Here is a 16,515-nt window from a genome sequence, read left to right on the forward strand (position 1 = left end):
GAAATGCTGACAAGGTTCTTGTTATCCCTGTAAGATCAACTTATTAGGAATCAAGAACATGAAATAACGCATGACATATAGTGAAAACTAACAAAATGCAGTGTGAAAAATTCGATATTTGAATTTTTTGACAAGTTTTAGGTTACCAGTAACCCAATGACAGCCTGTATACCTACATGTACTTTAAAATGTACATGTAAATACACATACTACATGTATATACCATTTAAACCGTGAATTATTGTTTACATTTTACACATAAAACACATCTTTTGATATTTGAGGTGACATAAAACTAAAGAATTCATGAACACTGTGGTATGAATTGGTTGTTTAATGCCCCATTCCCGTAGTCCCATCCACTCTTCTTACAGCTCTGTCAACTATCGTTAGGTCCATTTACACTGGATTTTTCGTCTATCAAAATTTGCTGATTATCTTGGCGTTCTTCCGCTTGAATTTGTTTGCGCCTCTAAAATAAAATTTTAGAAGAAACACTTGATTAGATGAAAAGTATTTTTTTATGGTCATTTCGTAAGACTCCAATATTTATTACTTTATATCTGTGTTCATTCTATGTTAACGTGTCATATAAAGTATAGTTTTGTATAAAGTCATTCAAAGGGAGAGATGAATTCGTTTACAATGTAAAACGTATGCGAATATTGATCGTCACTTTGGGAAAAAACATGTCAATTAATTCAAAATGCACAAAGTTATATAAAATTAGTTCTATGATATTTGAAATATCAAAATGTGCAACATGTGAATTGGTATTAACAAAGAAAGAAAGGAATTTCAGTAGAATCGGCTATTTGACCTTGACCCTACGTAAGTTTTCAGAATTAGAATTAAATACCTTTGCTATTGTTGATCCACAGGAAAGAAAATGTTTTACTTTTTCTGGTAAATATGGAAAAAATTGTTCAGTAAAACTCAAAACATATCTTGCGTCTACTTCCTCTTCTTTTGGAGCTCCTAAAATAAAAAAAAAATTTTTTTTAAATGGACGAGTTTATAAAAATGAAATATATGCAACAAAATAAAATGTTCAAACACTTGTATGCATTGTATGCACAATAAATTATAAAAATAAGAAAATCCTTCTACTTGTTTTTTTTTAATCATGCAGCATTTGTTATTGAATGGTTTTTTTAATGATTTAACAATATATTTCATTCTAGATGTCATTTAATTCAATTGTGACTAATAAAGCACTTCAATGGGGAAAAATACAGCCGAGAACATAAGAATTGACAATAAAATATCTTCAAACATTCATCAAAATTCTCTATGCCTTAATTCTTCATTTTCGACTAAGATTTCTTTTTTTCGTTTTTTTTTTAGCATAATACAATATTCTATGAAGTCAAATTTTCAACGTTAGATTAAGACCTATCAGTTTGTGGGGATTTTTTGTCATTGATTATGAATAATTTTAATTAGTAGTTGTGTATATGAAATTTGCTTTTCCTGGTGGATATAAATGCAAGGGTTTTTATGCCTTGAAAACAACAGAAATAAAATCCTAACGAAAATGAGTTATTTCAGCTATTTTTTTCTTTTGTACTCTTTTTTTATTCCATATTATTATCCTAAGAGTGTGATACTTGGATTGCCTGTATGGAAAAACAGAGAATATGTCTTGAACTATCTGAAATTCTTTTCCTTGATACATTTCAACACATCTAGACCAAGATGCAATTCTGAATTCTGTTTAAATAACTTGAATCTTTGAAAAGAAATTTAAGAAAATTAAAATGTCTGTATTCGTAGATATGTCGGTTAGATAACCTCAATCATCGTTATATTTAATCTCTTAATCACTGCGAATTTGCGGCTGCATCCAACTTTGAAGAGTTTAACCAGACCTTTCATATGCTCTAAAGCTTCACTGGCATGTTTGTAAACTTGATGAATCTTGTTTTCTTAGGTTTTTGTATTTCTTCCTATTTGATCATAATGGCGAGTGATAATTTGTCCTAAAATTGTCGTAACACGGTTTGTTTAAAAAAAAAAAATTTTTAAATCATTTTTAATTTTTTTTTTCTTACAGTGATTTTCGGACCTTCCAATCTCAGGCTATACATATGCTTTAATAATTGGTTAAAATTGAGCATTAAATGTGTGTGAGGTTTAGGGAAATGTTAATGACAACAAGGTGCAGACAAATTTCAAAGTAAAAAATGATGTGAATGAAATATTAAATTTAGTAATAGGTTTTCTGTCGTTTAGTTTCAATTCTAACCAAATTTTGTTGCATAATAATTTTACTAGTCAGTCCATTTCTCAGGATACAAATGCGTGATAGTTTTGTAGTATTTTGTGTACATATATGTTTTTTGATTTATTGTCATTTATTGAAGGAGTGTTCGATTTTTTGTACCTGTAACATCATTTTTTTTTTGTGTGTAATGTCTTTTTATGACTTTTTATATGCTATTATGTATTGTGAAGTTCTTATGATTTGTACTCCTTAATAAATGATCATTTTTATTCTTTATATGGTAGTTGATTCTTCTTCTTAAACGGAATTTGGGCAGGTAGGCATAAAAATATATTATAATATATGTATCTACCTGCTTTGTTTGTCTAGTAATAACAGCTTACCTACGATTCTGCTAACAATCAGACCAATTACAATCACAAGGAAAATTGCGATGACGTCAAACCATTGAAAGGATAAGGTGTAAATCTTATTGAAACCTTCTCTGGAATTAACAAGGAAAAAATTATGTTTTTTTTATTCTTTTAAAACTGGTTTTTGACAATTTTTCAATGCAATTATCATTTCCTTTAGCTCTGTGCAAGAACTAACTCTTCATAATAACCGAAGGTAAGTTATATTACCTAATGGAATTATGTACATTATTTCTGGAGGGTTCGAAAAAAAATTATCTATGAAATGTGTCGATCTGATCATCTCTCTCTCTATTCTATAAAGCTCGTACGCGTTGTGCTTGATGTGAATCGTAAATTTGTAATAAGCCAAAGTCTTAACATATATGTCACTTTATTAAAGTATCATATATCAGAAAACATAGGTAATCAGAGATTACAGAGCTCACCTCAACGAATGTTGTCTTTAAGTAAGGCAAAGTCACACAATTCACCAAAAAAAAGTGTACATCCGAAAATGAAAATATTTATGCAATTTTGATCTGATACTTTGGAATAGAGCTTTATAAAAACTTCAAACTAGTTCTTTTTCATGAAAATGTAATTAAAATCCAGCATCTGAAGCAAATTTGAGAGTTTTCATCCCTTGATGCATCATTTGAGCAAGTTTGGTTTATAGAATGTTATATAAGCCTTATAGTTTTTGGTAATAGACCTGCACCCATAACTTTTACCTGGTCCATTATCTGAAAAATGTATGTCTAATTCAGCATCTGAAGCAAGTCCATTAGTGTGCATCCTAAGATGTATGGTCCATGCAAGTTTGCTCATTATAGGGCTCATAGTTACTTGGAAATGAAACCTGCACCATAAACTTTAACCTGTTCACTCAACCGGAAAATGTAGGTCAGCTTCAGCATCCGAAGTAAGTCTGGTAGTATGCATCTTTAGATGTACCATCTATACAAGTTTGGTCATAATAGGGCTCAAAGTATGTTAGAAATGAAAACTGTACCTAAAACTTTAACCTGTTCACTCAACCGGAAAATGTAGGTCAGATCCAGCATCCCAAGTAAGTCTGGTAGTATGCATCCTTAAATGTACCATCCATGCAAGTTTGGTCATAATGGGGCTCAAAGTATCTTGAAAATGAAAACTGCACCTAAAACTTAAACCTGTTCACTCAACCGGAAAATGTAGGTCAGATTCAGCATTCGAAGCAAGTCCATTTAGATGTATCAAACCTGCAAGTTTGGTCATAATAGTGCTCATAGTATCTTGGAAATGAGACCTGCACCAAAAACTTTAACCTGTTCACTCAACCGGAAAATGTAGGTCAGATTCAGCATCCGAAGCAAGCCTGGTAGTGTGCATCCTTAGATGTATAATCCATGCAAGTTTGGTCAACATAGGACTTATTGTTACTTGTAAATGAGACCTGCACCAAAATCATTCACCTGTTCACTCAACCGTAAAATGTAGGTCAGATTCAGCATCCGAATCAAACCCGGTAGTATACATCCTTAGATGTATCATCCATGCAAGTTTGGTCAACATAGGGCTTATGTTCCTTGGAAATGACACCAACACCAAAAACTACACCAAAAATGTTAACCTGCTCCAAAAACCTTAACCTGGTCATTCTTTTGCTGAAATTGCAGCATCTGAAACTTTGACTGGTACAATGAAACACACTAGAAGCATCTTCCATGCATTTCTAATCAATATAGGACACAAAAGTACTTAAAAAGAAAACTGCTCCAAAAAACTTAACCTGGGACGCCGACACCGACACCGACCGACGGGGACGCCGAGGGTATTACATAAGCTCCCCCAACTTCGTTGAGGTGAGCTAAAAACTTACACATAATTGTTTTATCGGTTTAAGTGTGAGTATCTTTCTTGAAAAAAAAATGTCAAAGCCAAGTTATATCTTATAGAGGGGTATTATTATTATTATTATTGCAGCCCGGAGGACCGGGCTGCTCTATACATACAAGTTTAAGTGTTGGTGTATGTGGATTGGGGCGGGAGTAGTTATTCAGAATTAAAGGTTTTCTAAACATTGAAAAGATTGCTAATCAGAATGTTCTTTCCTTTATAAATTAGGAGATACATAATATATTTACTTCCATAAAGTGAATCTGTAAAAATATGTATGTTTTTCATATTTAATATATAAAGTTGCTTATCATCTACTATAGATAAAATGACAGGTCCCTTTTTTTAGAACATCGAATTTTACTTATCGCATAAAAACGTACTCTGCACAGTTCGTGTTTTATATTTGGAAATTGAAAATTTTAAAATACATTTTTGAATATAGGTGATGCATGTGTCTAGTTTTAATTTATATTTTATGCAGCCAACATTTACTTGAGGAATTGAGGAAGTTTAAAATTGTATCGTTTTTGTTTGATTTTTATCCGACTATGAGTTTTCAAAATATTCGCCACTATCGTCTCCATCAATTAGAAGCATGTCTTTTCACACATATCAAAGCGGTTTGATGATCAAGAATGATTTCCATTGTTTACTTTATATATTTCCCGGGCGACAATTGATGGTTACATCAATGTTTTCTTGTTACTGTTTGTTAGAGTTCGTGCCTGTTCTCAATAGTCACCCGTGTAGCGCTGAGGTTAGAGCGTCTGCTCTAGAGTCGTGATGTAAGGAGTTGATCCTTACGTCAGGGGATAGAATCCCATTGTGGGGTGTGGAATCCAGTCCTTCGGATGAGACCATATAAACAAAGGTTCCGTGTTGCAGAACGTGCTGGCACGAAAAAGATATTGCTCAATGGCCCTGAGTGTCGAGTATAGGACAAAATTTGTAGCTCTCCATGGGCAAGTAGTGGCATCTTTATATGAGTGCAACATTCTCAAAAGGGATGTTAGACAACATACAATTAATCAATCTGTTCTCAATTCGAATTAATATTTTTTGATGAGAATTTTGAGATTGGCGACATTTATACTTTATTAAAGCTTTCAAGAGTGGGTTCAGTCTTTTATGTACTTTATCCCTGTCCTTAAAATCTTTAAATTATTTATTTTTAACAAGTACAGTACAGCACATCTGGTTTTATTACTCACAAGGTATAAGGTACTGTGCTGCCTGTAAGACTGGAGTTCAAGCTACTAATGTTAGAAGATGCTAGGCTGCCTAACATAGAGGAGTTGCTTATACACTGGTCTACTGGAGCCGGGGGAAGCTTCTTCTCAACAGACGGGGGACTGACCACGATATTACCGATGGCCATCCAAATGTAAAACAAGAGTGACGTCACACCACCGACAATAGCTCCCTGAATAGAAAAAGAAATATATGAATAATTAATCCTTTATATATTTGATTTTCGTTGATTACCTTAATGGGATGGGTGGTTAAATGAAATGACATTTCGTATTAAAATAAAGTGAATCATCTTCCTATTCCTGATTTAGCTTTCAACTCTCTTCCCTGTTCCAATAAAAGTAGTATTTGTAAAGCTTTGTCAGAAAATAATTCCTTAATTTTCTGCACAAGGTAGAGAAAAGATGACAGAAACTAGAAGCAAATCCCCAATGCAATGAAAATTAATTGCAGTTTTTTCCCTCTCCATTATCTCTGAATTTTACTTTTGCAAAAAATAAATTAACTTCATTCATAATAACTTAGCAATTGAAACATGAATTGTTCTTACGAAATTTAACAATGGTCTTCATACTACATTTAAGTAAATAACTAACTATTCCAGGTGTTACTACGTTACCGCTGTTGTTGCAGATGTGCAAAAAATACTGTAGAGTATTATTCCTGTAAATGGTGCTGTGGGAATGGTCAACACCATTTGAGCAAGCTGAAAATAAATTATAAGTAATTTTGCAAAACATGTGTTAGTTACATAATTAATGCCTTATTTCATCAATGAAATAACGATATGGAGTATTCATTTCGCAAATTTCTTTGGTCGAGAAAATGACCTTGCCAGCAAATACATCATTAAACTGGTTATTGACTACCGGTTTTAGTAGAAGGTGCAGAGCCATTATTTTTACTTTGAAATGTATACAGTTCTTTCGAATTCGTTTACTTGATCATGTCAAAGAGGACACGGCGGGCGTTACCGGTCGACAGGGGATGCTTTTTACTCTAAGGTACATGATCCCATCTTGAAATGATTTTAGAGGTCCGTGTTCGCCCTGCTCATTATTATTCAGTTTCAATGAACATTTGGAGCATGATTACTGTTCGTTATCTACATATTTCATTCTTTAAGGTTTACAGTTTATTATCAGACATCAAATTAGCAATATAGAATTATGCATATCCATAGAAAAATATACAGTATTTCTCAGTATATAGATTGAATTGTTCAGGAAAAGTTACATATATGAGTGATTAAAATTATTTTTTAATAAATTATTCATTTGTAATTAACAAAAAATAAATGAAAAATATGGAGATAACGAACAGTATTCAAAAGTCCCTTAAACAATACAAAACAGGAGCAGAGCAAACATGGACGTCCAAAACTTCAGAGGTGGGATCAGTTCTCATGGAGTAGTAAGCATCCCCTGCCAACCGATCACACCCGCTATGTGCTCCTTGTCACGATCAGGATATAACGGAAAAATCCGTCGTCAATTCAGTGTATATAAATAATGGACTTACAATAAGTGTGAAAAAGGTCAGTTAGCATTTGATTCAACAATACATGTAAATTGTATTTGGCTATTTGCTGACACGGTCATTGCATCGACCAGAGAACTTACGAAATGATGACTTTAAACGAGACTGCTGATATTCTTGTTTCATCAACTTGTTTGTCAATAATTTAACTCGTTTTAGAAATTGTTTATACGTAGAGCATGCTATTGCGTATCGAATCAACTGAGATATATAAACTCCGTATGCAGGTGATGAAGGTATATTGCTGCATAAGTAAGGGAACTTGACGATAGAAGTGATAATCATCTCTCACCTTTAGAAGAGTCCCTTTAACATTGGCAAGCAATAACGCCATACCAGTCGTTAGAAACGAGACAACCACCACTGTACAAATAGATTTTTTTTATAAAAATTGTAATTTAATAATCAAATTTTAAGATATTCTGATAATTGCGCATGTCTACAAAGTGGAGAGGGTACATTTACTATATAAAAAATAGTTTACTTTGCAGATATTTTTTCTGTATATATGGACCATTTAGTTATATTTGAAAGGTGTTCGGGAATTGGAAATGGACCCTTTACAAACTGTACGAATAATTCATGACTGTACGATTAACAAGAAATAATATTATTAATAATATTATAACGTTTTATCAACAGTCTTCAGATTTTCCTATAACTAGTGTTAATTGTAACGGGAACCGTTACAGATGTTCCCCAAACGCTCCCCAAAGCCCTTTTTATGCCTTATTCCTGTAAGACTTTTTTTATTTGCTTAGTATCGAAGGATTTCATTTAAGAATAAAAAAGTTTTAATGATACCAATTATAAATGTCATTCAACGTTTTGCATGCGCGCGCACGTTCAAACATATACAAGATGATTATGGCATGTTGCTACACGATTAACATATTTTTATATACTTAAAATCAAGAAAAAAATGATACAAATATAAATGTTACCATGTTTTAAGTATAATCATTTTGCGCATGTGCATGCATGTCCTTGCATTCAATTTTGATAGTAGCATAATGTGGGAATCCATTATACCTATTCATATTCTAAATTTCATCCCGTTTTGTTGAAAACTAAGAAAGTTATAGGCATTTAAAGTTTCGGCCAATCAGATTGCAGCACACGTGCATGCGCATGCTTTCATGATAATTTTTATATGTCATGCTGTAGATCTTCATAGTGTATGACCATGTTTAAAATTTCAAAGGATTTTGTCGAAAAACAAGAAAGATATTGAGACTTTAGTATCAGCCAATCAGAGCGAAGCGCACGTGCATGCGCGTGAGATCTTGCTATTTTAATCATGTCACCATGTGTATAATACTATTATATATTTATAATATGAGTTTCAAAGCATATAATCAAAAAATAGAAAAGTTACGGCCATATCTATTATATTGGTCATTTCACGTGTTGCACCTGCGCGCTCTTGCAAGCACGTGTGCGCAAAATGACCTTGATTCCGCAAATCTACATAACATGTCTACTAACCCTAAAAAGGTGTTACCTACTTCGGGTGAACAGTTTACAAGATCACTCGCGGACAAAAAAGTACCCAGGAAGAAGAAGAAAAATAACTAGATACGATCTCGTTGCGAGCAACGAGTGGGTCTTCCGTCCAATTCTTGATGAGATAAGAAAAGATTTTGATTGCGATTTTCATTCTAAAATAATGAATTACCACAATCTGTAAAAAGATATTGAACATTAAAGACTTTAAAAAACTGGCCTTTTGCCCCTTACGCCCCCTAATTTTAGGAATCAGTCCTTTTTATTCAAATCATCTTAAAGATCTTAAGATTTTGAACATTTTGTGTTCAACAACTATTCAGGAATTCTTTTTCGTTTTTGAGATATAAGCACAAGAAATATTTAAGGGGACAAACTTCAACTCCTTAATGGGGACGTTAAGCAAAAAATAAAAGGTTGCATATTGTTCAGAACATTATTTCGAACATCTTTTGTTCAATATTGCTTATCAAAATATTTCTCTCTTTCGAGATATAAAGCATCAAAGATTTTGCATTCTTGCCCCTTGTGGCCCCTAATTATGTACCATGCGACATGAAAATCATAATATATAGTTGTAGATGGTTGAGATAAACATCTTTGCTTCAGTAATGTATTACAAAATATTAACTGATAAAGAGTTATCGATTGAAGGCTTTTGGCCCCTCTTGGCCCCTAATTTGAGTGCCCAGCCCCTTTTTCGGGATCTCATCTTAAAGATCTTAAGGTTTTGAACATTTTGTGTTCAACAACTGTTCAGAAATTCTTTTTCGTTTTTGAGCTATTAGCAAAAGAAATATTTAGGGACCAACCCTTCAACTCCTTAATGGGGACGTTTAGCAAAAAATGAAAGGTTGCATACTGTTTGGAACATTATTTTGAACAACTTTTGTTCAATATTGCTTATCAAAATATTTCTCCCTTTTGAGATATAAAACATCAAAGATTTAGCATTCTGGCCCCTTGTCACCCCTAATTATGAACCATACGACATAAAAACCATAATATATAGTTGTAGATGGTTGAGATAAACATCTTTGCTTCAGTAATGTATAACAAAATATTAACTGCTAAAAAGTAATCAATTGAAGACTTTTGGCCCCTCTTGGCCCCTAATTTGAGTGCCCAGCCCCTTTTTCGGGATCTCATCTTAAAGCTCTTAGGATTTTGAACACTTTTTGTTCAATACCTATTCAGAGATTCTTTTTCGTGTTCGAGTTATTAGCAAAAGAAATATTTAGGGGTCAGCCCTTCAACTCCTTAATGGGGACGTTAAGCAAAAATTTAAATGTTGCATGGTGTTCAGAACATTATCTTGAACATCTTTTGTTCAATATTACTTATCAAAATATGTCCCACTTTTGAGATATAAAGTGTCAAAGATTTAGCATTCTGGCCCCTTGTGGCCCCTAATTATGTAACATATGAAATTAAAATCATAATATACAATTGTAGATTGTTGAGATGAATATTTCTGCTTCAATATTGTATAACAAAATATTGATCATTTAAGAGTTATCGAAAAAAGACTTTTAGCCCCTTTTGGTCCGTAATGTGATGAGTCAGCACTTTTTCATTGATATCATTTTAAGGATCTTGTCATTCTGCACAAATTTTGTTCAATATGTTATTACAAAATAATTATACTTTAAAAGATTTGATGCAAAATGTCTTAAAAAATCAGTCATGATTCGAGTCCTAAATTTTGACCCCTACCGAGCCTCCATACTAGGCACTTCCGGAAAATATCATGACCCAGGTGCAACATGGCAACATGTCCTCTATCATCCCTGGAAATTTCAGCTTTCTAGCTTAAGCCGTTTTTGAGTAACGCGACAGACACGGAGGTCCTCTAAATTTCGATCAAAGGGCGATAACTCTCGACTGAAAAGGAATTTCCAAAAAAGGACTTGCCGGAATTAACTTCAGATGTCAATGCATCAACCATGAAAATTTGGATAAAATCGGTCGAGCCATCTCCGAGAAATCCTCTGCACAAATTTTGTAAGAAGAAAAAAGAAGAAAAACTAGATACAATCTCGTTGTGAACAACGAGTGGGTCTTCCGTTCGATTCTTGATGAGATGAGATCAGATTTTGAATGAGATTTTCACTCTAAAGTAATGATTTTCCATAATCTCTAAAAAGACATTGAACAATAAAGACTTCTAAAATCGACTTTTGGCCCCTCACGGCCCCTTATGTTAGGGATCAGCCCTTTTTCTTCAAAACATTTTAAAACTCTTAGGATTATGAACACTTTTTGTTCAACAACTATTCAGATTTTGTTTTTCGTTTTCGAGTTATTGCAAAAGAAATATTAAAGGACCAGCCCTTCAACTCCCTAATGGGGACATTTAGCAAAAAATGAAAGGTTGCATATTGTTCAGAACATGATTTTGAACATCTTTTGTTCAACATTACTTGTCAAAATATTTCTCACTTTCGAGATACAAAGCATCAAAGATTTAGCCTTCTGGCCCCTTGTGGACCCTTATTATGTAATGTGCGACTTTAAAATCATAATATACAGTTCTAGATAGTTAAAATAAACATTTTTGCTTCGTTGATGTATAACAAATTCTTGACTGTTAAAGAGTTATCGAAAAAAGACTTTTTGCCCCTTTTGGCCCCTAATTTGAGTACCCAGCCCCTATTCCTGGATTTCATTTTAAAGCTTTGAAGATTTTGAACACTTTTTGTTCAACAACTATTCAGAGATTCTTTTTGTTTTCGAGTTATTTGCAGAAGAAATATTTAGGGGCCAACCCTTCAACTCCCTAACGGGGACGTTTAGCGAAAAATGAAAGGTTGCATATTGTTCAAAACATGATTTTGAACATCTTTTGTTCAATATTTCTTATAAAAATATTTCTCATTTTCGAGATATAAAGCGTCAAAGATTTACCATTCTGACCCCTTGTGGCCCCTTATTATGTAATATACGATATTAAAATCCTAATATGCAGTTTTAGATTGTTAAAATAAACATTTTTGCTTCAGTAATCTATAACAAAATATTGACTGTTAAAGAGTTATCGAAGAAAGACTTTAAGCCCCTTTTGGCCCCTAATTTGAGTGTCCAGCCCCTTTTTCTGGGTTTCATCTTAAAGCTCTTAGGATTTTGAACACTTTTTGTTCAACAACTATTCAGAGATTCTTTTTTGTTTTCGAGTTATTCGCAAAGAAAATATTAAGGGGCCAACCCTTCAACTCCCTAATGGGGACGTTTAGCAAAAAATGAATGGTTGCATATTGTTCAGAACATGATTTTGAACATCTTTTGTTCAACATTACTTGTCAAAATATTTCTCACTTTCCAGATATAAAGCGTCAAAGATTTATCATTCTGGCCCCTTGTGGCCCCTTTTTATGTAATATACGACTTTAAAATTATAATAGACAGTTGTAGATAATTAAAATAAACATTTTTGCTTCATTAATGTATAACAAATTCTTGACTGTTAAAGAGTTATCGAAAAAAGACTTTTAGCCCTTTTTGGCCCCTAATTTGAGCACCCAGCCCCTTTTCTTGGATTTCATTTTAAAGATCTTAAGATTTTAAACACTTTTTGTTCAACAACTATTTAGAGATTCTTTTTTGTTTTCGAGTTATTTGCAAAAGAAATATTAAGGGGCCAACCCTTCAACTCCCTAATGGGGACGTTTAGCAAAAAATGAAAAGTTGCATATTGTTTAGAACATGATTTTGAACATCTTTTGTTCAATATTACTTGTCAAAATATTTCTCACTTTCGAGATATAAAGCGTCAAAGATTTATCATTCTGGCCCCTTGTGACCCCTTATTATGTACCATACTATATTAAAATCATAATATACAGTTGTAGATTGTTGAGATAAACATTTGTGCTTCATTAATGTATAACAAAATATTGACTATAAAATAGTTATCGAAAAAATACTTTTAGCCCCTTTTTGCTCTAAATTTGATGAGTCAGCACTTTTTTTACGAAATCATATGAAAGATCTTGTCATTCTGCACAAATATTGTTCATTGTGTTCTTACAAAATATTTATACTTTAAAAGATATGATGCAAAATGTCTCCAAAAATCACTCGTGATTCGTGTCCTAAATTTTGACCCCTACCGAGCTTCCATACTAGGTACTTCCGGAAACAATCGAAACTCCCAGTAACATGGGGACATGTCCTCTATTATCACTGAAAATTTCAGCGCTCTAGCGCAAGTCGTTTCTGAGATCAATGACGGACAAGAAGGTCCGCTGAATTTTAATAAAAGGGCGATAACTCCCGACCGGAAGTGATTTTTTAAAAATCAAAAAAATGGTATAAACTTCAGATGATCCTGCATCAACCCTGAAAATTTGAAGCAAATCCATCGAGCCATCTCTGAGAAATCTTCTGCACAAAATTTGTGCAGAGAAAAAGAATAATAATAAGAAAATTGAAAAAGAAACATAAGAATAATAGAAGGGTCTTCCGCTGGAGACGGAAGACCCTAATAATAAAGGGGAAAAAGAAACCGAAGAATAATAGAAGGGTCTTCCGCTGAAGACGGAAGACCCTAATAATAAGAAACAGAGTAAAAACAATATGTTCCCCAACTTCGTTTGGGGAACATAATAAAATTGAAGGCAAATCTTAATCATTTTTATTACCTATACATTGCTCAATTATCTAAATTGTAATACTTATGTCAATTATTTGCAATATTTACATTCTTCACAATAGACAAATTATTTTGTACAAAAATGCTGTTTTTCACCTGTTAGTTTGGATGCGATAGTTGACTTTCTTTCTGATAATTTTCGCCACCTCTTTTTAATAATATCTTGTAAGGTCATAGAAGATAATGCTGCATAGCCACTAGACACAGTACTAAAAAAAATATATAGTAAGTTAAAATCATATGGTCTGGTAATTTTCCATGAAAATGCTATTTACGTTTATATTTAACTATTTAAGTCTCAGTAGTTATTTCTTTATACACCGGAATACACATTTAATACAAAATTAACCTGCGAATACATATTGTACTAGGAGTCATAATTATATAGGAAAAATATTATTTATGTTCAAACAAAGCTATTGTTATTTGGATTAGGTTCAGTTAAAGGGACATTTACTTCATCAGTGCTAAACTGAGGGCATTCCAAGAATTCAGAGACACTGATAAAACAAAAATAAATACCAGCAAATATCATAGGATATTTTTCAGAGTCAAATGCCTATCAAAAGAGAAAATCCATATTTTATTTTTTTATGTATACAAATTCATATTAACCTTAGAGAGGCACAGAAAAGGCCAGCAATAAACAATCCAGTCATTCCCGGATTTTCCTGAAATATCTCCGAAACAAGGGTAGGCAAAAGCTGTACAAAAACAGAAGAATTGATTCTTTTTTTAATAGTTGCAAATAAACTTGAAATACCATTTCAAAAATTAAACGAATTTAACTGGATGTCTTTATTTCTGAAATCCCTTTTCCAAGTGTTTGTTCAAATGAATTTTGATTGTTTATTGAATTACATGGTAGATTTTACGAAAGATTGAAAAATATTCCTTTGACAAATATTTTAACATGAATAATTAATTGCCAAATACGGTATACTTTTCTTAATAAAAAAATGGCATTCCTTCACAAAATTTCTATGGTTTTATGTCATGCTGAATGAATTTCAAATGTTTTAGTAAACAAGAACGAAATTATCATAAACATATATATTAGTACCTGATTGGGATTTCCTATGAATTTGGATTTTAATGGATCACATCTAACTTGGACAAAATAGGCATAAGCAACTAAGCCCATACTTCCCGCCAAAAAGAAAGTCAACGCCATCAGTGGAGCAACAACAAAAAACATTCTGTGAAAAAAAAAATAATGGTTTACAATACATTTTTATATAATTTGTTCTTTTTAATTCATCTTTATGAAAACTATTCCACGATGTGAAAAATATTTCAAAATCTATTAACTAGTACGAGGGGCGTTCAATAAATAACGTCATAAGCTCTATGACATACAAAATAGCAATCATGTGACATTATGCTTGACTTTCTCTCATGATTTAATCTTTGGTAAATTGATTAAAGTTTATTTGACTACTTTTCTTCACATAGTTTCATTGCGAGAAGCTGAAATACAATGGCTATTCGAGACACTGCATTAAAAATGAATGCTAAAGAATCAGTAAACAAGAGCAAAATTAAACGCTTCATGAAAACTGCTGTAAAACTCGTTAAGAATCCCAAAGAAATAGTCACTGAAATATGTAAAATTTACAGCAATCAATGTATGTTTTATAGACACATGAGCATGTGGATTTCAATGAACAAAAATAATTTAATGGGCATCAAAAATAGATACCATCCTTGGGGACAAAGATTCACAACAGCCAAAATTCAATAAATTATAACTGACCATGTTTGTTTGACTTCAAGACACATAGCAAAATTGATAGGCATTATTTGGGGTAGTTGACACTGTTTTACAGAAACATTTGACAGAAAAAAAAGCTTAGTACTCAATGGTCACCCTACTAGTATGTTTTGAAAAATGAGTGAAAACGACAGCGTGTAAGAATATCTAAACAATTATTTTAAAAAATCATAAATTGTAGTTATCAACATTTGTCTGAAATACAAATAGATATTGAAACTTGAATCCATTGTTCTAAACCCTCAAAACAAATTTACAATAAGATGCACTTGACAAAAACAGCCAAGTTTTGAGAAAACTATGAATTGCAAAAGCACAAAAACAGTTTCATATGCCATTTTCTTAAGTATTAGTAATATTTTTGTTCCAATTCTTATTATTGGAGAAATTTCGATTTCTGGAGAAGTCTAAAAAGCAATTTTGTGCAAAAAAAAAATCGACAGGTTTACGAGAGGCAGGAACCAAATCAGGTATCCACTACATAAAATTTCTTCATGACAGCGTCCAAACCAACACGCCATGAAGAGTTAAGGAGTTTTGAGGATAAATGGAAAGTTAATGTTTTGTCACACCAACAATATTTGCCAGATCTTTCACCCTTTGACTTGTTTCATTTTCCAAACTTGAAAAAAACACCTTTTAGAAAGAAGAAACAAGTCCAGGAAATCATAGGATCTGCCATATTCCAGTATACGAACGGTCATACCCAAAAATGTGTTCTAAAAAGAATCAGGAATTGGAGAAAAATGTCACAGACATGTGTTTTTAATTAAAAGAGAATATTTAAATGAAATTATTAAAGCTAAATCATTGAAAAGCGTTTTTGCATCTTTCGGAGCACCGATGACATTATTTATTGAACGCCCCTCGTATTTATGAAACTTAAAAAACTTAGGAATTAAACGTCCTTAAGAAAAATTGACAAAAAGTATCATGTGTATAACTTATGGAGTATTGTTCTCATAAAATGAGAGGCAGAAAAATTACTATTGATATATCATTTAATATTTTTTATATAACTAAAGACATAATAGTATACTTGTAGGCTTCCTTTATTGACGGCATACACCCGATCCTTTGCACTGAGGACTGAGACAACGGAAATGCGAAGAGCTTGGCGATGTTTCCAATGACAACATTCCACAAGGTGTAGCGGAGGGTGGGGTCAGGGCTGAAACTGGGGGAACAGTAGATGTCAATTTATAAATATTCACATCTATATTATTTACAAACTTATGATTAAACAAGTAAAAACATACAATCATAGACAAACACAAATCTGAAATATCTA

The 16,515-nt window shown here is 32.6% G+C and overlaps 1 protein-coding gene across 1 annotated transcript; it reads right to left on the reverse strand.

Annotated features, from left to right (window-relative positions):
• Positions 1–160: 160 nt before the first annotated feature.
• LOC134239886 (sodium-coupled monocarboxylate transporter 1-like) lies at positions 161–16,401 on the reverse strand (the record flags this gene model as incomplete). The annotated part of the gene is made up of 10 exons (XM_062722018.1): positions 161–472; positions 860–978; positions 2,611–2,711; positions 5,715–5,926; positions 6,374–6,460; positions 7,586–7,656; positions 13,547–13,659; positions 14,066–14,154; positions 14,514–14,649; positions 16,264–16,401. Coding segments are annotated over 10 exons (1,159 nt in total), but the record flags the coding sequence as incomplete, so codon positions are not given.
• Positions 16,402–16,515: the final 114 nt, after the last annotated feature.

Source organism: Saccostrea cucullata, unplaced genomic scaffold, assembly GCF_032062105.1.
Source record: "Saccostrea cucullata isolate Sc308-1 unplaced genomic scaffold, CSIRO_AGI_Scuc_v1 ctg13984, whole genome shotgun sequence".
In the NCBI taxonomy this organism is placed as follows: Eukaryota; Metazoa; Mollusca; class Bivalvia; order Ostreida; family Ostreidae; genus Saccostrea; species Saccostrea cuccullata.